This window comes from Podarcis bocagei (genome assembly GCF_964188305.1).
Source record: "Podarcis bocagei genome assembly, chromosome: 7".
NCBI classification, from domain to species: Eukaryota; Metazoa; Chordata; class Lepidosauria; order Squamata; family Lacertidae; genus Podarcis; species Podarcis bocagei.
In genome coordinates this window covers 12,195,210-12,216,613 of record NC_138132.1, presented here as the reverse complement: position 1 = coordinate 12,216,613, position 21,404 = coordinate 12,195,210, and the positions used below count along the sequence as shown (strand labels likewise).

General features: G+C 48.8%; 1 protein-coding gene across 2 annotated transcripts; it reads left to right on the top strand.

Annotated features, from left to right (window-relative positions):
- The first annotated feature begins 2,764 nt into the window (after window positions 1-2,764).
- On the top strand, window positions 2,765-20,907 carry GSK3A (glycogen synthase kinase 3 alpha). 2 transcript variants are annotated; one of them, XM_081200422.1, is made up of 11 exons: window positions 2,765-2,863; window positions 5,346-5,533; window positions 5,621-5,704; window positions 6,796-6,906; window positions 11,496-11,626; window positions 14,427-14,533; window positions 15,167-15,264; window positions 16,398-16,493; window positions 17,785-17,971; window positions 19,118-19,219; window positions 19,389-20,907. In XM_081200422.1, the coding sequence occupies exons 1-11, from the start codon at window positions 2,836-2,838 to the stop codon at window positions 19,463-19,465; spliced, it is 1,209 nt and encodes a 402-aa protein (XP_081056548.1). In that variant the 5' UTR covers window positions 2,765-2,835; the 3' UTR covers window positions 19,466-20,907. The 2 variants fall into 2 exon arrangements, with proteins under 2 accessions (XP_081056548.1, XP_081056547.1); XM_081200421.1 differs by lacking the exon at window positions 2,765-2,863 and adding an exon at window positions 3,207-3,660.
- Window positions 20,908-21,404: the final 497 nt, after the last annotated feature.

The following is a 21,404-nucleotide window of genomic DNA, read 5'->3' as shown; positions in this document are numbered from 1 at the left end:
CCTAATATCAGGGTCTTTTCCAGGGAGTCTTCTCTTCTCATGAGGCGGCCAAAGTATTGGAGCCTCAGCTTCAGGATCTGTCCTTCCAGTGAGCACTCAGGGCTGATTTCCTTCAGAATGGAACTCTACGATTCTATGATTCTGTTAGGGAGAACTTTCTGATAGTAAGACAGTGGACTGGACTCCCTTGGAAGGTGGCAAACTCTCCTTCATTGGAGGGTTTTTAAACAGAGGTCGGATGGCCATCTGTCAGGGATTATTCAGCTGTGATTCCAGCATTGCAGGGGCTTGCAGTAGATGGCCGTTGCGGTTCCTTCCATGATTCTAAGTCGTCTTGTTGCAGCCATTGTTCTCCCTAAACTTCTTTCATTTCTGAGATGGTAATCTGAGCCTTAAGGCTTAATAGCTGCTAGACCTCTTTTGTACATAATACTACTTACAGGGGTTGGGGCAGAGAAAGAGAGAGCACTGGCCTTTTTCATGGCAAGATTTATATTGGAAGTATGACTCTAGGGTGAATGTTCCTTAAAACAACTCACACTGCAATTCTAGGCATGCCTACTTAGAAGTTCCCCTATTGCAACCTTAAGCTCTCCTTTTATAAAAAGCCTCGAGGCTAGAAAGGTGTGTGGCTATTATGCTGCCATGCCCCGATAGTTAAAACATATCCATCCAGAAACCAATTGCTGGCAAACCGACAGCAGCCTCCAGGGCATGGAATAAAAATATTTTTGGATCTAACTCTTGTGTTGTTTCAAGGTGCATTCAAGTTTCATCTCTCTCTGTCTATATATATGAATCATAAATCATAGAATCAGATCTTCTACATTAAGAGAAGCTGGCAGAGGTGGGAGGGTGGGAAGTAGGGAGGTACTAGCCCAGAAATGCCATGGGCACTGATGCCATGGGCACAGTGCTTGGCACTGATTCTGAAATCACCTCTTCCCATCAGCTCCAGCCAGCATGGCCAGCGGTTAACCCTCAATGAATCACAGAATCGTAGAGTTGGAAGGGACCATGAGAGGGTCATCTATTCTAGTCCAACCCCTTGCAATGCTGGAATCTTTTGCCCAATGGGGGGCTTGACCTCAAACCCACAACCCTGAGATTCTCATTCTCTACCAACTGAGTTATCCCAAGTTATAGTCAACCAACATCCTGGAGGGCCACTCATGGGTATACCGGGGGTGGGGCAGGGAAGGGCAGCTGCCCCCTCCCATATCAATAAAAATACATAGCTAACTGAGGTTCTGTCCCCGCCCCAACAAATGGCCAGCCCCACCCCCCAACAAAAATCCTGGTTATGCCCATGGGGCCCCTGGTCATTATTTATAAATTTGAAACTCCACATGTAGATGTGCATATGCAAATTTTATGAAAAACTGCACAACTCTTTTTCCGCAGGGGAAACAGTAGTGCGCAAGTGGTCACCCTATTTGTTCTTGCCTTCATTAGCTTTGCAGGTGTCCAGTGGGAGAAATATAATATAGCCTGCAACCTGTTTAAATAATTATTTAATAACCTGTTTAAATAATTATTTAGGGGACAAGGGCTCAACAAGAAAGACCTGGTTATGTATAGAATGATACCACATAGAGAAATGCTCCCTGATACCAAGATGAGGGAATCCTTTGGAATGCAGATAGAATTGATAAGAATAATGATCTGTTGTGAACTTGACAGAAGTGTACAATAGATGAGCTTTCCTGTTTTGGCTTATCTTCCTTTTCCTTTTCCTCTTTTCTTTTTTCTTTCCCATAGTTGCTTATGTTCTGTGCCATGTATTTTGATATTTTTTGTAGTTTTTAAGTCCCCCCCATTATTATTATTATTAAGGAATTTTCTTTTGTAATTTTGGTTGTCTATATTCATATGTATTTGTTTAAAGCAAAATAAAAGTAATTAATTAAAAAAAATAGCCTGCAACCTACACACGGGTTACGTTCCAGGGTTTGTGCCTAAAGTCAAAATCATAAAACTGTAGAGCTGGAAGGGGATCCAAGGGTCATCTAGTCCGACCCCCTGCAATGCAGGGATCCTGCCCACAGTGGTCCCTGGGTGGGCTCGAACCATCAAGCCCTTGCCAAAACCTACTGGGTCCAATGCTGGGTGGGACTGCCAAAGTCATTTCCCCCAGAACCCTGCACCCATTCTGCTCCCTTTTATTTCTTTAGCCATGGCCAAAAAAAGCTGAATGTGCGTAAGTTAAATGCATGTTAAGTTATGGGCTTACTTATTGACTGTGCTGCAACTAGCATTTTCCCAGAGTCCCTGTCAGGGTGGAAAAGGCAGTGTATGAATGAATACATAAATAAATATATAATTAGTTCCCGTGTTTTCCTCCTTGCAAATAACGTTAGAGAAGAGACCCCCTCCATTTGCTCTCTGGAAATGCCGAGAAAACTACATCTCCCACAAACCCCCTACGGGAGACGCGCAGTGCATGCCGGGAGCTACGCCGCTGCCCCAGTGTGGCGCTGAACGACGGGAGCCCGAATGCCAAGGAACCACTCTACACCAAGCGAGAATGGACCGCCCCACCGCATAACGCGCCGGCCTTACAAGAGTGGCGGGCCTGAAGGGCCTCGCGGGCCGTTCCCGAGCCACAGCGGCCTCCCATTGCCAATCGCGCCCCTTCTCGTCGCGGTGCACGATGGGAAGTGTAGTCCGCTAATTGTTGGAAGGACGGGGGCCCTCCGCCAAACGCGTCACGGGGCGTCCGCGCTGAGCGTATTGGGAAAGCGGCGGCGGGCCGCACCGACGCCGTCTCCCATCGTGCACCGCGCCGCGGCCTGATGAGGCCTCGTTCCGGCTCCATTTGGCTTTGAGGCGATAATGGATATCAGAGCTAGATGGGCGCAAGGTTAAGTCTCTCTTGGTTTTCTGGTGGCCGAGCGGCGTCTGCGACACTCCCCGCCCTGCGGCTCTGTATGACCCTCTTGGCTTCCCGTACGGCTTCCTTCCCAGCCTCCCTCTCCGCCTCACAAGAGGGTCATTTCGTTTCCGTCTCCTGATAGGTTAGCCGTCCTCGCGCGGGGGACGCTGGGAAACGCAGTCCATCCATTTCGCTCTGCGCTGAGGAGTCCGGCCGGGCTGTGCGCCGAGTGACTCCATCTCCCGTCCTTCCTCGCGGCGGCCGGCTAGCGGTGCGCTCGGCATCCTGGGACTTGTAGTCCCTTGGCTCTAGCGGGCTGCGGGGCGTTTCGGGCCCAGGGGACTTCATGTCCCAGCATGACCTTCGGCAGGAGGCCGAGTGGCCCGCCTCCGCGGCGCCGCTTGTGGGAAATGGAGTCCCGCCTCCGTTAGCGAGTAGCGAGGCGGATGGTGGCCGGGACTCCATTTCCCATCCGCTCCCGCGACAGGGCCGGGCTGGGCCGGCTCCCGAGCCGCCTCAGACGGAGCCAGCCAGCCAGCGCGGCCCCCCTTCCCTTTTCCCCGGTCCCGGCCTCACCATGAGCAGCGGCAGCGCCGGCTCTTCCCGGCCCCGGACGAGCTCCTTCGCAGACCCGTCAGGCGGGGCTCCCGCCACGGCGCCCGCCGCGCCAGGCCCCACCTCGGGGGCAGCGCCGGGGGGGAAGCCCGGGGGGGCTGCCGGGCCTGGGCCGGGGGGAGGCGGGACCAGCACGGCAGTCGGCTCCTTCCCGGGCCTCAAGCTGGGCCGTAAGTACCGCCTGGGTCGGGGGTGGCAGTGGGGAAGGGGGAGGGGGGACAAAGAAGGGGTGGGGGAGGGGGAGGGGTGGCTTGAATGAAATCGACCAGAGGAAGAGGAGAAGAGCAGGGGGCTGGGGGAGGGGGGGGTTGGGAAAGGGCGAAAGAAAAGAGGGGTGCTAGGAAAGTGGGGGGAATGGGCGAGAGCTTGGGAGGCGGGGACAAAGGAGGGGGAGATGTGGGGAGAAATGGGACGAGGGGGAGTATCTGAGGGTGCTCAGCCTTTGGGGTGGCTGGCATAGGGTGGTAGGGAGGAGTCTCCGAGAGTCACACCTGCTCTTGAGGGTGGTGCCAGTTTTGGGGGTTCCGGAGGTTTAGGCAAAGGGAAGTGGGGGGACGGGGGTCCTACTTGCCTCCCTGGGCTCCTTTGGGAGGAAGGGTGGGATATAAGCCTAACCAATGAATGAATAATCGAGGAGGGGACAGGTTGGTAATGTGCCCCTTAGGTTTGAGGAGGTGTGTGTTTATTTTGGAGGGGTTTGCTAACGGGCACCAGCGCAGGAGAGAGCTGGGTCACTTGGCACCTCAGAGTGGTGGTGCAGAAGAAAAGTTGGCCTGGGTCAGTGCAGGGAGAATCTGCAAGGGCTTGAGGTTCTCAGCTGGTGGGACCAGGGCTCTGGGAAAAAGGCTATTTGAGGTCAGCAGCTGGACGAGTGGTCCCGAATTATACTGGTGACGTCAGGATGAAATCATTGAAGCCGGGAGGTTAGTAAGGGTAGCCAGGGGTGTTCATTTCCATGGGGTTGAAGGAGGCAGCCTGTGACGGCTGCTGGAATTGTCTAAGCTTTCCTTAGCGCCAATCTGGTGCTGAGATGAGCTAGTTTGCGTAGGAATGACACAGTGCCCTCCAGGAGGGGGTTGCAATGAAAGATGGGCTGGACCATGAAGGGGAGGGAGAACACTAATGCTTGGGTGAAAGAGCAAGGAGAATTGGAGCAGGGTCTGGTTGCCTGGTAACAGGCAGTTCAGAATGGGCGTGGCTGTGGCAGCACAGGTAAGGCAGTGCAGGTGTGTGGTTGAAAGATAGTGAGGGGCGGAGGTGTTTGGTGGAGGGAGGCTGAGGCTCGGCTGGACACTGAGAAGGGAAGCAATGTGCAGCATGAACATTTAGGCTTTTAGGGGCACAATCATAATTCCATCAATTAGCAATGGCACTTTGAGAAGAGTGGGTGTAGACCAAGACCCTCTAAACCTCCGAATCTCAAAGGATATTTTATGAGTGTTGCTGTCCACCCCCTTTGGATTACCAGTTGGGAAAAGGACAACCACCCCACCTACAAATCAGGTTTTGGATATGCAGTTGCTGGTCCCTATTATCAAGTGCTTTGTAAGGTTTAGCTGTAGCATAGGGAGTTACGATGTGACATTTTTTTGGTTACTCGTTTGGGTTGCCTTAGGAATGTTGTGTGTTCAGCACCAGCTGTTGGGTACGGGTGTGTAGGCCATTGGACTCAGTGATGAAGCAGCTTGGGAGTGCTGAGGGTCACCTAATGGTGTCCTATTTGGAGCATGTTGACATTGTGTTGTGTTGGGGAGGGTGTGGATATGTGTTTGGGGAGCGGAAGTCAAGTGGTGCTTGAGATTTCCGCAGCATCTCAAACTCTCACCCCTTTTCTCAACCATTCCCCTTCTTCCAGGAGATAGCGGCAAGGTGACCACTGTGGTGGCCACGCCAGGTCAGGGCCCCGACCGCCCCCAAGAAGTTTCGTATTCTGATATCAAGGTCATCGGCAATGGGTCATTTGGGGTCGTCTACCAGGCCCGACTAGCAGATTCCGGGGAGCTGGTTGCTATCAAGAAGGTGCTGCAAGATAAACGCTTCAAGGTGAGTTGAAAGGGAAAGTCTGTCAATGCATCTTGCTGATTTCGTCAATTGGGATTCTGTAGTTCACCTCAATCATCTTGCTTTCAGAACCGAGAGCTGCAGATCATGAGGAAGCTGGATCACTGCAACATCGTTCGCCTGCGGTATTTCTTCTACTCGAGTGGGGAGAAGGTACGGACAGGGGAAGAAATGGAGAATGGTTTGTTCAGAATGTCTGGCAACATTGGTTCCTATCCATTGGCCACTTTTGCTGGGGCTGATGGGAGTTGGGGGGGTGTCCAGCAACATCTAGAGGGCGGCTAATTCTTCACTCCTGAGTTAGGCTGAGAGAGCAGCTGTGTTAAGGCAGCCTTTGCCTAACTGGTTCCCTCCAGATGTACAAGTCCCATCAGTCCAAAGGGGGACCAAAGACTATGCTGAGCTCATTCAGCTCTACGGCCAAATGGGAATTTGAAGCTGGGTGTCCTCAGTCCTAGTCTATTTGCTATGCCCTTCCATTCTGTCTCTTTTATACCAGAGGGTCCACTGGGAAAAGGTTTACGGCGAATTTGGATGATTTAGCAGTATGTAGTTCTCATGATTGGCATGATGAAAGCCGCAGTCAGATTGTCGACACTTTGATCTTAGTCTATACAGGATAGTCTTACTCTACTTCGGTAATCCGAAGTGGCAATAGCTGTTAAGTTGTGTTCCTTTGTGCTACTTCCTAAATCCAGGCTTTTGGGGTGCACAAAGCTAACAGTGATAACAAAATTGAGGCTTCTCTTAATTGACCTCTTTGTTTCCAGCCCTTTGGTGTTTTTGCCAATATCTAATTGAGGCGCATCTCATCAGAGCTCAGCTACAGGATGCGTTTTCATTGCTGGAGCTGAACTCAAGAGCACCTGGAAATAGCAGAATGCCTTTGAGCATAAATACGCAGCACTTAACTGCTGAGGAAGCAACAGCTGCCCTCTCTGCACCTGGGACTTGAGTTCCTCCTTCCAGATAAGCGGGAGTATGCAACACATTTCTCTTTTTTTAAATTAAGCCCTCATTTTTCCTGTTGCGCTCCTATCCTTTACTGCTGCAACCATATGAGCTCTTTATGTAAAAGCCCTTTTATATTATATGAGAGTCTGTATATCTTTTCGAGATGAAAGCTGGGGTTGGGGCAGTCCTAACAGGTGCATCTTCAGGGTTCTATGTTGCCCACTGCCATTTGTATGGTGGAGTTGGTCTGGAGGTTCCCTCACTTCCCTCTTCTTCGCAATCTGTTGCAGAAGGATGAAGTTTATCTTAATTTAGTCCTGGACTTCGTGCCCGAGACGGTCTATCGCGTGGCCCGGCACTTCACCAAAGCCAAACAGACCATCCCTGTCATCTATGTAAAGGTGAGTGTCACTCCTGCTTCAAAATGTTCCGTGCCCAAGAAGACGGTGCCACCCGGGACCACATTTGCACATTGCAATGAACCATGCCTTGCTCTCTCTTCCCTCCTTGCCTAGCAAGAGTTAGAACAGCAAAACACCACCCCGGGCTTAGCATTGCGTCTGAACTCGGGGTTGTTTTGCTCAAACTACGATCGGGAACCCAAGGACGAACCTTTGCTTTACGTTTTGGGAGGAGCCTGCTGAATCAGGCCAAAGGCCTATCTTGCTGAGCGCTCCATTCTCACAGGGGCCAACCAGATAGGAAAGCCTGCAAGCAGGACTTCCCACCTGTGATTCCCAGCAGCTGATATTCAGAGGCGCAATGCCTCCGGCCGCAGAGGTAGAACATAAAACTGATTCAGCTGCCACATTATAACCCCACCGCATCTGTAAGAACTTGATCGTTTAGTGTGGCAACACCAACACGTTGGAACTCCTTGCCTATTGATTTTCGGCAGGTGCCTTCATTGTATTCTTTTCAGTGCCTGCTGAAGGCATCCTTATTTAGATAATCCTGCCCAGATGTTTAGAAAGTTTGCATGAGTTTTAAATTGTTTTAGTCTGTTCAATCGTGGCTTTAACCTTCTGTGTGTTTTAAATTATGTGTTTTATAATCAAGTGGTATATAATTTTTATGAACTAAATAAATAAGCAGTCATCGTAGCTAGTCCTCCCTGGAGTTGCCTAGAGCCCTGTGGTTCTTGGATGAAGGGTGGTGTATAAATTTAATAAATAATAGTAACTATTATTATTATTAATTAAAAACTAGCTTAATTGAAAGTTGAGGTTTCCTGGAAGCAGGAGTTGAGTGCCCATAATGTCATATTTTGCATGCTGTACAACAACAGCACATGCAGAGTCCTGGGTGTAATGAATGCTTCTGAAGTTATGGCTGCGATGCAGACAGACGAGCCCCTGGGCCCATTATGGAGCTGCTGTTCCTGGTTTCAACAAAGACGTCCTGGAAAGATGGCAACAGCCAGAAGGCTTCTTGTGCCCTCTACATCCTTTGAAGGGGCAAGAGCCCCCCATGCGTTCCCATTTTAATGCGTACAATTGGAAGGCTCTTTCTTGCCTCCTCGGGTATTAATAAAAGTCGATTGGGATCTCCCATCATTTTTGAAAGGTTTATTTGAGTAGCACGGATCGAGAACGTGCACCTTCATTGAGTTTGGAATCAAACACCACTATTTTAAAATTAAATATCCCTGTTGGAAAGGGATGATGAAAATATTATTTTGATTTATCGCCTGCCTTTCACCCCAAGGTTAGCTTGTAAGGAAAAATAAGTGTTGGGACCTACCCCCTTCTCTGATTTTAAATATGGCATGTTATGTAGCAGGTGTGTGGGACCTTGGGGCCTTCGGATGCTATTGCATTACAACTTCCTTCATCTGTAGCCATTTGCCATGCTTGCTAGAGCTGATAGGAGTTACAGTTCATCAACACTGAACGACCGAAGGTTTCCCCCTACTTCTTATATAGGAAAGGGAAAAACCACTTTGCTAACATCCACTGATCCCAGTTTCCATCTGCCCCAGCCAGGCGGCCAGTGGTTAGGGATGATTAACATTATAGTTCAGGTTTTTTTTTATTTAAGGGAAAGGGCTTTTAAGTAGTGCTGTGCTCTTTTTACTATCTAAATTTTAATAGATCTGTTTTATATTGTTTTAATACTATTATAGTCTTGATTGCTTTTTAACTAGTACCTTTTATACATTCTTCACCTTCTGTGTTTTATGTGATGTTTTAATTTGTGTAAGCTTCCTTGAGTCCTGGTCTGGGGGGAAAGGAGGGATACAAATAAATATAATAATAGTCCAGAAACATCTGGAGGGTTAAAGGCTCCCCAGCCCTTCCGTGGGGCACTCGTTTTGCCCCTTCCCAATCACAGCTATCTTTTCTCCTCCTTTTGCTATCCTTTCTGAGTGAATGGGGTGAGGTTTTCATTTTTCATTTAATACTTTCTTACTTGCCCGTTCCCACAAGGTCCAAGGATGGGTTACAATGATAGGATATGCAATTTGTAAAAACAAAAACAAAAAAAATCACTATAACTATAAAGCATGAAAAGTTGTTCCAAATGGAACAGGATAACAGACATTTTTGTCTCTAGCTAATTTTGAGACTCCCATTAACTATTTTGCATTTCTAAAATACTTTATGTGTACATTCATATAAAGCTGTCTCATACGGAGTGCAGCTACGGGTCCCTGTAGCCCAGTATTATCTTGTCTGACTGGCAGTAGCTCCCTGGGGTCTTTGAGGGCAGAGAAGGGTCTTTTTCTGCTCCTCCTGATGGGATGTGCTGTGAATGGTACCTTGTCTTTGTGCAGTTCGTCTGCTGGTGGGGTTTCCCTATTAATAGCGAATAGCATCTCTGCTTAAGGATCTGTACTGACCCATAAAATATCTCTTAAACATCAATAGACTTCTCTTCCTGATCACACCCCTTTTCTCAGTTAATTTTGAATTTTAATGGCACTTCCAGTCCTTTTGAAGTTTCTCCATAGATGAGGTTTCTGTGGTTCTGTTTTCTTCGATTACTGCTGATTTTGTTTTGTGGGTTTTACTTCTCTTGCAGTTTCTGTTTTTATTTGGAAGCAGCCCTGAGTTTGATTTTCTTGTATCCTAGAAAGGCTGTGTGTAAATAAAATTGGTGACATGCCACAAGTCACTGTAGCTTTTCAAATTGTAAAGGTAAAGGTACCCCCGACCATTAGGTCGAGTCGCGGTCGACTCTGGGGTTGCGCGCTCATCTCACTCTATAGGCCGAGGGAGCCGGCGTTTCTCTGCAGACAGCTTCCGGGTCATGTGGCCAGCATAACTAAGCTGCTTCTGGTGAACCAGAGCAGCACACGGAAACGCCGTTTACCTTCCTGCCGGAGTGATACCTATTTATCTACTTGCACTTTGACGTGCTTTTGAACTGCTAGGTTGGCAGGAGCAGGGACCGAGCAACGGGAGCTCACCCCGTCACGGGGATTTGAACTGCTGACCTTCTGCTCAGCAAGCCCTAGGCTCTGTGGTTTAGACCACAGCGCCACCTGCGTCCCTTTTTCTGATTGTAGAGAATCCTAATAGGAATGGGAAGGTTGGGTCAGACCAGTGACGCGTTTTTTCGCCCAACAGTGGCTAAACTAGGTTCATGGTTCTGATGTGGCAGTGATGCCCATTTGTGTTGTTGAACCACGGTAGCTGGGAGTTAGAGGTATATTGTAGTTGAACGTGGAGATATGGAGTTGGGGCAGAAGGCTCTTTAAGCCGCCAGAGGCCCCAGTGAACAGAAAGGTGGAGAGGGACGTGATTTTGTTGTTTTCCCCTCATGTTCCTTCCTCAAATCTCCTCCAGTGGGTTGGGGGACCCTTTGAACAGTGTGGAAGATGGCACTGGAGCTGCAGGAAAAAGGGGAAATTTACATAAATCACCTCTGCGCCCCCCTTTCCCATTCACAGAAGCTTCCGCTGGATCAAAGAGCCTTTCCACAGTTGGATACAACCCAGTGCTAATTAGTTCGTGTGGATGACAGCCACTGATGAGAATCTTATGCATTTGCAGAGTGCCGCCGTTCAGGGCAAATGCAGGGAACAACACGTCCCTGTGCCACAGTCTATTTTGCACTGAGGTTTCTAACCCGCTCTCCCCACCCCAACAACGCAGATGCTCAAAGCGGCTAACAAAATGCAGGCAAAATAAAAATAAAATATCAGGATAACAGCAGTCCAAATAGATGCATAACTACAACACACCAGAAACAGAATTTTAAAGAAAGCGCCGAGCTTTTGGTGGTTGCTGCCAGAAGACGGCTGTTTGGTAATCAATATGTGAACTCTGGCCTTCTTGAATGGGATACATGTGTGTGCCTGTCCTCTTTGAGTTTTTCCTCTCCTCTTAGGCTTCTCTATCTGGTCTGCTTTCTTTCCCCCTGAGACTGCTCCCTCTGTTGGCCTTCCCAGACATCTGTTTTCACCTCTGCTGGACATTGGCCTTTTACACACACACACACACACACACACACACACACACACACACACACGGCTTTCTGAGATTCTCTGATTAGCCTTCAGTTTAGTATTGGAGCAGTTTAGCAAATGGCAGAAGGACAGTCTTCTCTTTCTGAGCCCTCTGTGACATTAAGGAAGCCCCATGGGCTGCGCCGCCACCGTAAATCTTTTAGTTCAAGGATGGAGAACCTGTGGCTGCCTCCAGGTGTTGCTGGACTACAACTCCCATCATCCATGGCCATGGGAGCAGGCCAGCTTGGGCTGATGGGACTTGGAGTCCAGCAACATCTGACGGTGGCCACATCCATAGGGTTCCCATCTTTGGCTCCAAAGTCACATGCTGACAGCCATTGCATCATCCATGGCATTAAACTCCATCGGTTGGTTATACGTTGAGCCTAAAGTGCTTTCCCTTGCTTGCATTTTTAACTTGCTGCATCCCCACCCATGACGGAACCAAGGTCTCTGAGTGAAACACCTCTGTACGCATTATATCATTTAAGTTACTGTTTTAACCTAAATGTCGTCTCCCTCTCCCCCAACCAGGTGTACATGTACCAGCTGTTCCGCAGTCTTGCTTACATCCATTCTCAAGGCGTGTGTCATCGGGACATCAAACCCCAGAACCTACTGGTGGACCCCGACACAGCAGTACTGAAGCTTTGTGACTTTGGCAGGTGAGAGAGGCACGGAAGTGGCTGTTCCCAGCACACACGGCCCCGTAGAATGGACTTCGGCCCTTGTGTGATGGATTTACAAAACACTCTGGTGCTCCAAATACACAAGTAGACTTGTTTCTGTCCGTGACCCATAATTTGCTCAAAATATTCAGCCAAAGGTTTGCTTGGTTATTTCATACCCATATGTGCAACTCGACTTCTGCCGCCTCTCATGCCTCCTCTTCCCCTGTTGCATAGCTCCATCATTCTACAGGCCTCAGATGTTAATAATAATAATAATAATAATAATAATAATAATAATAATAATAATACATTTATTTATACCCCGCCCTTCTGGCTGGGTTTCTCCAGCCACTCTGGGTGGCTTTCAACAAAAAAATTAAAAATACAATAAAACATCAGATATTAAAATGAGGCTTCTCCACTAATTAGTTCCTTCTCCCTTCAGGAGTTTGACCACCCTGTGACATCTCAGGGTGGAAATGGAGACTCGTAGGCTCCAGTCTTTAATCAACAAAGGCTGCAGCTGGCTGACATAGTTAGTTGGGTTTCTAAGTTCAGGGTGCAGGTTTACATACAATTTTGTGTGTTTTGTGCAAGGTAGATTTGATTTAAATCAAATCGATTTAAATCACGATTTAAATCACTAGTCGGTAAGACTTGATTTAAATCATTTTTTTACAGAAAGATTCATTCTTACTGGTATAATATTAACATTTACAACCATATGAAGGTTTCATTTTTGGAATAATAAATTTTCAGAGTAGTTTTTACAGTTATATAAAAAACTGCCGATTTGGTTATACTATTAGAAATACATAGGCAGATAATTATGAAATTATTGTGAGGTTTAATAAGTTAACTTTCTATTTGGACAACTTTTTTCTGCTGTACTTTATTGGAAGGAGGAAAATAACCATTTCCTTAATAAAAACATTTAAAAATTATTTAACTAAAACAATAACATAGCATATGTATCCGTGTTTGTTAACTGATGTGGTTAAACATTTTTTTTAAAAACCCAAACCTTAGACTGACAAACTTAAAACAAATCCTTATTTCCTGATGAATAATCTTTGGACTGTAATGTAACTTAAATAGAAAACTATCTTTAAAAAGATTTTTCCTACAAAAGCATTTTATTTTAAAAAAAAACCCAATTTAAATTTAAAAAACCCAATTTAAATTTTAAAAACACCCTGATTTTTTTTTTTTTAAAAAAAATCATTGATTTTTATCCACCCTGGTTTTGCGGTCATAGACCATCTTTTTCCTCCCTTCCCTTTCATATTACAATGACTGGCAGCTTACCTTGCAGTCGGCGAACTTCATGCTGCTTTCATAACTCACTGAAGCAGCTACTTGGTGTTGTTTTATGCTGGTAGACCTTTTTATGGGTAACATCTTAAACCTGCTTTGGGCCCCTGCCTCTCTCATCCTCATCAGCCCTCTGAGATGGAGAGAGAGAGAGGAATAGCCAGCCCAAGGTCACCAGTGGCAATTTGAACTTGGGTCTCCCCAGTCCTAGTCCAGCACCTTAATTATTACACTATGCAAGCTGTTCGGTTAATTCGTTTAATTGATGAACTAGTGACTTCAGCAGGTGGTTATTAAAAAGTCCTTAATCAAAGAGTAGACTTACTTGAGCTATATGCTGTATACAGGAGATTCTGACTAAATATTCGGAAAAACTTTCTGACAGAGCAGTTCAGCGGCGGAACAGACGCCAACGAGAGGTTCTAGACTCTCCTTCCTCTGGAGGTTAATTTTAAGCAGAGGTTGGATGGCCATCTGCCATGGATGCATTAGCCGAGGATGCTTTAGCCGAGATTCCTGCATTGCAGGGGCTTGGAGTAGATGGCCCTTTGGTCCCTTCCAGCTGTAAGATTCTATGATCCTCACAACAATCCTTTGAGGTAGGTTAGGCTGAAAGAGGGAGAAAGTGCAGCTGGTTGAAAGGTCACTCACTGAGCTTCAAGGCTGAGGAGGCATTTGACCCCAGGTCTCTTAGTCTGACACTATACAGTGGTACTTTGGGTTACAGACGCTTCAGGTTACACACTCCGCTAACCCAGAAATAGTACCTCGGTTTAAGAACTTTGCTTCAGGATGAGAACAGAAATCGCGCAGCGGTGGCGCAGCGGCAGCGGGAGGCCCCCTTAGCACCTGAAGTGGTGCTTCAGGTTGAGAACAGTTTCAGGTTAAGAACGGACCTCCGGAACAAATTAAGTTCTTAACCAGAGGTACCACCGTAACTCAGTTCTCAAAGGATGTGATGTGCCACACTGGTGTGGCAGGAGACGATAGTAAATGTGGTGGGAAGATTCAAGGACAGTCAAAAGAAACATTCAAACATTTCAGTGTAGTACAGTCATAACTCAGGTTACAGATGCTTCAGGTTGCGTTTTTTCGGGTTATGGACCGCCGAAATCCGGAAGTACTGGAACGGGTTACTTCCGGGTTTTGGCAGTCACACAGCGCCGTTGCGGATTGCGAACGCTTTGGGTTGCGAACATGCATCCTGCACGGATCACGTTCGCAACCCGAGCGTCCACAGTATCTTTCTTTTCTCTTTTTGCAGAATACACATAGATATCTTTTCACAATGAGAGCAGGAGCATCATGTGATGTTGAGGAGAATCCTAGTTGTGTTTTCCAGTATATTTCTTCTCAGTGGCACAAGCAAAGTTTTATTCTGAAAGAATGGCCCATAGAAAAAAGTTTGAGAACCACCGCTCTAACTGCCGCACCACACTGTTTTTATCACAGCCATCCATACTCTTGTTTCTCTCTTCAGTGCAAAGCAGTTGGTGCGAGGAGAACCCAACGTTTCCTACATCTGTTCTCGCTACTATCGTGCTCCCGAGCTCATCTTTGGAGCCACAGACTACACCTCAAACATAGGTGAGTGCCTGACCCCACCCTTGCATCTTGCATCTCTGTGGGGTTCAGACGCCTCTGCAGAGTGAATGTCCTCTCATTGTAACAAGTGAGTGGGACCTGGTGGCTGACGGAAGAAAGCTTTCCTGAATTCTGTAATGCCCCGAAGAGGTGGATGCCTGAAACGTCATCCATTGTGAGATGCAGTACGTCCCAGCTGGCATTATGTTGTAAAGCAGGGATGGGGAGTATGTGGCTCAGCAGATGTTGTTGGACTCCCCACCCCATCAGCCTCAGAGGTTGTGGTCCAAGAACATCTGGAGGACCAGAAGTTATCCATCCTTGCTATAAGGAAGCTGCCTTCCAGAGTCTGCACCATCTAGCTCATTGCTGCCAACCCTGACTGGCAGTGGTTCTCCAGAGTTTCAGACAAAATACTCTTACTAGCTGGATTGGAGATGCTGGAGGATCTGACCTGGGTCCCTTCCACATGCGGAGTTTGTACTCTACTTCTGATCTGTGGCAGGAGTCTCTTCTCTCCTCTGCCCACCCACTGCTAAAAGGAGAAAGTTGAGGACTTCCACTTCTAGGCATGGGGTGCTGCTTCCCTCCCAGGAGGCCAGCTTTCAATGAAGTCCCCATCTGCTTCCTTCCTAGATATCTGGTCTGCTGGCTGTGTGCTGGCAGAGCTGCTTCTGGGGCAGCCTATATTTCCTGGGGACAGTGGAGTGGACCAGCTGGTGGAGATCATCAAGGTAACGAATTGATCATTTACTCTTTCTCGCTGGGCCACTCCAGCTCAAGTATTCAAATAGACACTCTTGTGGTTTTCAAACATCCTTCAGGAAACTACTCTTGCCTGGTGAACCCTGTGCATTGCATATGAATTCTGGTGTGCCCCCACTTGGTTCATGTGGGTTGTAGTCACACACCTCGCCTTCATGCACAAGTGATGTGACAGAAGACAGGTGATGGTGCACAAAATGTATTGGGGTGGGAGAAGCGGTTATCACCCTTGCTGATCTTGTCAATGAGGAGCCACTGAAAAGAACTTGAACCCCACCCAGAACACAGTTTGAAGGCCACTGGCGTACTCTTTCCTATGCTATAAAATGGACATACCTGCTTAGAAAGGGTTTGTTACATCAAACAGAGGACTATGGGTCATCCTTCCCTTCGTGACAGGAGCGAGCCAGCAGTAAATCACACCGAGCAAGTCGCAGTTAACTCTTTACTAGTGAGAACAGGATCTGCACAGGCGTGTCAGGCCTAATGAGTGCAGCAACTCATCTCTGACAGGTCTTGCCCCATGAATCCATTGCTGAGACTGCCTCCCCACAGCTGCCTAGGTTCCCTCCTCTTCATGCCTCTCCTGGTTCTGGGAGACGAGGGAGGGGAGCTAGTTTCAGCGGGAGGGAGAGACACACCTGCCTCTTCCCCAGCTGGACTCCTCTCTGCCTCTTGGCCTCCCTCCTCTTCTGCTTCTGCTTCAGATTCTGCACTTGTCTCTGCCACAGACTCTCCCTGCTCACTAAAGCCTGTTACCTCTTCAGCTTCTGACACCTCCTCTTCCCAGTCTTCTCCCTTTTCTCCCTGATCACTCATCATTGTCCCACCACCACCACCACTTGCCAGGCTCTGAGCCTTCTTCCTTTAGGGTTTCCCCAGCTGGTTCCTCCCACCATCCCTCTGTGTCCAACCAGTCTGTGACCCTTCTTTTGGACAGAATTCCTCCCATCCCATCGAGATGCCAGTAAGACATTGTGGGTAGGGGAGGAGAACTGAGAAGTCACCCCGACATGCTTTGTGACTAAAATACATTTCCCTTCTGTGACTGTTGAGTGTGACATTCCCCCCCTCTTCTTTCTCTCTTTCCCACCCCCCAAAGGTGTTGGGGACACCAACGCGAGAACAGATCCGAGAGATGAATCCCAACTATACGGAGTTCAAGTTCCCCCAGATTAAAGCACACCCCTGGATAAAGGTAAAGATGGTGGGGGAAATGCCGGGGTAGGTGGAGGTTGCTGTTGTCCTCTGCTCAAAGTGCTGGGAGGCTCTTGCACAGGTTTGGGGAATGGCATCTACTATGCTGGATCCCTGTCTCCCCACACCACACATGGTGGGCCAAGTTGGGCAGGTGAGTAGGGCTGCCCACTTGTCAATCAGCTGCCATCACAACAGCATCAGGTGATTCTCACCCCGCTGCACAGAGCACCATTCTCTGCAGGCCTCAGCAGCCGGCCGATTGGCAGTGCCTGCAAACCTCCTTTTGGTGCAGCTATACCTTTACCTGCCCCACACTTGACACTGCATAATGCTGGGTGTAGTGCAGGTGGGCCCAGTTAGGCCTGAGGATTCCCCACGGCTGCTCAAGGGTATCATTAGAGAGGGACAGTTGGGGGAGTTTTAGCTGCTTGGGGAGGCTGCGGCACAGGTTTCGCTCTCCGTTACCCTGTACGTTCCAGAGACTCCTCTTAATTGCTTGTCGTTGATAACTTGAACCCATCAGTTCGGGTCTTACCTTGCGAAGCAGCAGGAGAAAAAAAATATAATTCCATCTATGTCAGTGTTTCCCAAACTCAGGTCTCCCACCTGTTTTTGGACTACAGCTTGGGAACTCTAGTCCCAAAACAGCTGGAGATCCAAGTTTGGGGAACACTGCTATGTGACAGCAAATACCGTATTTTTCCGTCTATAAGACGCCCCCACGTATAAGACGCCCCCTATTTTGGGGACTCAGATTTAAGAAAATGGGGGGAGATGTATCTGTGTATAAGACGCCCCCTAATTTATGACATTATTTTTTAGGGGGAAAACCTACATCTTATACATGGAAAAATACGGTATTTACATATATATCCCACCATTCTTTATGAAGAGCTCAGGATGCCAAAAAAGGTCTTTATCCTTACAGCCAACCTGTGAAGTAGGTTAGAGAGCGAGGGAGAGAACAAGCGCGATCCTGGTGCAAGGTCACCTGATAACCTTCAAGACTGGACAGGAGCTCGAGCTCCGATATCCCTAGACCGGCTACATAACTCTAGCCACTATGTTGTGCTGTCTTTGAGAGCGCACACTACCCTCTTCAAGACTTTTACCGGGGACTCCAGCAGTTCTCTGCTTAAAAGTCATTGGCCGTGATAAAGGTGGGCATATTGCAGAAAATGCACATGTGAAACTTGTTCCTTTGCATGCAACTCAAGTAGTATTTTTCAAGTGGACGGGGAGTGGAGCTGCATTGCATTGTGGGTGACCTCTGGTGCCCCCCATGCCAGGTGTTCAAGCCCCGCACGCCGCTGGAGGCCATCTCGCTGTGCAGCCGGCTGCTGGAGTACACGCCCGCCACCCGCCTCTCCCCACTGGAGGCTTGCGCCAACAGCTTCTTCGATGAGCTGCGCGAGCCCAATGCTCGGCTGCCCAACGGCCGCGACCTGCCCCCCCTCTTCAACTTCAGCCCTGTGGGTAAGTGGTTGGCATCTTGGAAAGCAGGCAGAGCGGTGGGGCCGAGGGGGGTGTCAGGCAGGGGGGCCTATTGTCGGGGTCCTCGAGGAAGCACAAAACATTTGCTAGAGAAGACTTTGGTGCAGGTTAAATTCCATCCCCAGATGTGGCCTCACTGGGCCAGGAATTGAGTGGATGCTTTTGAATGTTGCACAAATTGGATGCTTTTGAATGTTGCACAAATTGAATGCTGCAGTTTACTCTGCTACTCCACGGTGTTTCTTTTGCTGCTTCATTGTCTTCATCATTTTGGGTCCTTGTTATCCTTGCTTATGGGTCAGTAATGTAAAGCTCATCCCCCAAGATGGTTGTTGGCAATGGAGTGTGCCTCCGGGGGTGAAGCCAAATCACTGTGTTAGCAGTACCAATGTGACCTCCCTGGGGTGCAACCCTGAGCAGTGTGCATGGAGGTCTTGGACTGCTCAGACGATAAGACCCCCTTCTCAGCCTCACTGATGTGTTCCAAAAGAAAGCAGAGCAATGTTTGGCACCTGCTTGGTTGCAGGAGTTGCTGGAAAGAGTTGTACAAGGTGCTATCCAACAGCCTTAGGGACTCTGCTCCAGATTTGTGCAGACTTTTTCTTCTTCTTAAGATATCCTGTGAGGCAGCAAAGGTTTACGATCAGAGTTCCCTTCTCCTAGATGGGCTCCCTTCCCAGGTTGACAAGCCCCATCTGCCCCTCACTTCCCTTTACAGCACATATAGAAACCACCGTCTTGAGTGTTGGACCCACTATTGTTCCACTCTGCCTGTTCCCTAACTCACTGAGGGCTTGAGACTCAGTGCCACGTCGTATTCCATGTATTCTCCACAGTGGAGGTAGCTAACCTGTCCCTACTCCCAGCGTCTTCCCACACCAATATTGGATTAGTGACGTGGTTAATAATTCTGTGGGCCTCAGCAAGCTTTCTCCCATTTTGTATTAACTGTTTGATCAGAACTTTAAGAACCTCTCAAGCTCAACCCTCTTAACCATTCGGAACCTCTGGAAAATATCTGAACCCCCCACCCTATTTTTTTCTTGTAATTTTGGGCTAGAACTCACTTAATCAGATGCATGAAGAATGATCATCCCTTGACAGATACCTGTCTCTCTTCCCTTGCAGAGCTATCCATCCAGCCAGGGTTGAACACAAGCCTCATTCCACCACACATTCGATCCCAGGCCAGCTCGGTGGGAAGTGTGCCTGGCTCCACAACTTCGCACAGTGAGTGCCTTCATCCTCTTGAGATTTAGCGCGAGAGCAATCATGGGCTTGGGTGGGTTGCTCCTTTCAGGGGCGGATGGATGCTCAAGTAAGGCCACTCGGATGCATTCTGGGAACGGAGTAGAGGGTTCAGTATTACGCCTGAGGCCTTTCCTTTCTCTCTTTGCAGGTGAGGGGAGAATGGGAACCGACAGGAGCCAGGTGACGCCCGGGGACGGAGCAGGACCCATCGCCAACACATCCTGAGGGGCTGCTGGGCCGGGGGGCAGGTCCCCTCCACTTACCCCCTACCCTCCAGGCCACCCACATGGACTTCTCTGAACTGTGAACGTGGGGTGGGGGGTGGGGAAGCAACGGTGTGGCCTGGGGGATCATGTGGAGCTTGCCTCCCGTTGGCCAGTGGGGAGGCCAATCGGAGACGAGACGGCCACGGGGAGGGGGAGGGGGCGGAATTCCCTGTCTCCCTGAATCACTTCGCGGTTCCCTCCCATGTTGTCCCATGATGCCTCGGCACGGGGAGAGGGCAGAAAAAATCCCATGGCTTAAGGGCTCCCTTTTTCAAAAGCAGTCAAGGTTGGTGCCTCTGGGGAGGGGGAGAGACCCAAGAGCTGCCACCCCGCCCCCATTTCTCCCCTCCCCTCCCACCTTTCCCAAGGATGGCCCAGTTCGATTTTAACTTGCTCTTGTTTTTAACATCCCCGAGGGATACAAAAAATGTTTTATTTCCAGTCTCATGTCACCCACGCTCTCCGAAGTCCAACCCTGTGGCCCCCTCACACCGGTCTGGTCCCTCACTGGGTGTCCCTCTCCCACCCCAGACCTGTCTGCCTCTGAAACACGGATGCTGTATTTTTAAGCGGGTCAGTCTTTCCCCCCTTTTTGTTTTCTTATTAACCCCAATGAAATTCAACTTGTCACTTTCAGGTGGGGAATTAGGACCGTTCCCCTTCCCTGAAAGGCCTCCCCCTCCTCATTTTGCTGGCTGTGCCTCCACCACAATCTCTTAATGGGAACAAGAAACTCCTATCCCCCTTGCCTTGGACTGTGAGGGGGGCACGGCCAACTGCACCTTCCTCTTCCAACCCTCCCATATGTCATGGCACCAGGATTTCTTGTGGGAAATCCTCCCCCCCTCCCTCCCTTGCCCTCAGTACAGGCTGGCGTTGGAAGCTGTTCCCCAGGCAGGTGGATAAATTTACAGCAGAGCTTGCTCTGAGTTTCAGCTGTGTCTGCTCCCCAGCACCGCAAATCAGTGATGTGGGTGGATGAGGGGGGGATGTTCTCTCAAAGCGGGTGGGAGGGGAGGGAAGGAGAAGACAAGTTTTAATTCCATGCCCTTTCCCTCTCCTGCTGTAAATACATCTCTTCTTCCCCCATCCCTCTCCCTCAGTGGCTTCCTTTCACCATTCTCCCTGTAAATAGATTATAATTTTTTTTTCTTAATGCAACGTTGCAATGATTGCCCCAAACCCCATTTCCCTCTCCATCTTCAGATCGCTCTAGGATTGAAGGTCCCCCCCCCTGGGGAGCCAGGGTGCAGCCTGTGGATAAATTCCCCCCACCTCCCCATGCCCATTCCTCATCACTGCCCCCCCTCCCTTCCAACATTGTGTGTTAGTTTCTTTCTTAGGTTTTTTGGCTGTGTACAGACATCCGGTTCAATAAATTATTGGCATGAACGGAAAGAACGGCATGGAGCTCCTTATTATGGGTTGGGACAGGGGAGGGTCTTGGCAGTGTGGATGAGCTGGGAAAGGCAGCAGGGTGAAGCCACTGACAAGGAGGGAGATTCTTGGTGGTTAAAAGTTGGGTGCTGCCAACCAGAGGCTTCCAAGCTTACTTTCATACGACCACGGCTTCCCTATGCCCTTAAGGTAGGGACCAAGAATTGTGTGCCATAAGCATGGAAGTAAAGCAGGCTTTGGTAACTAAAGCTCCATTGTCAATAAGCGTTGGACGTTGCATCATAGAATTGTAGAGTTCGAAGGGACCGCAAGGGTCATTTAGTCAAAACCCCTGCAATGCAGGAACCCACAACCCTGAAATTAAGACTCTCATGCTCTGCCAGCTGAGCATACAAAGCAATTTCCACACAAGACTTGCAAAGGCAGCACTGTTTTTGTTCAGTGTTGTGCATGTGCTATGGACCCAGGAGTAGGCACTTCACTATCCTTGCACATGATGA

Excerpts from the sequence above, each read along its gene's own strand:
- GSK3A (XM_081200421.1), top strand. The coding sequence starts at position 3,222 with ATGTCCCAGCATGACCTTCGGCAGGAGGCCGAGTGGCCCGCCTCCGCG. Across the intron at positions 14,534-15,166 it reads AGACTACACCTCAAACATAG|ATATCTGGTCTGCTGGCTGT; the intron begins GTGAGTGCCTGA and ends CTTCCTTCCTAG. Across the intron at positions 19,220-19,388 it reads TGGCTCCACAACTTCGCACA|GTGAGGGGAGAATGGGAACC; the intron begins GTGAGTGCCTTC and ends CTCTCTTTGCAG.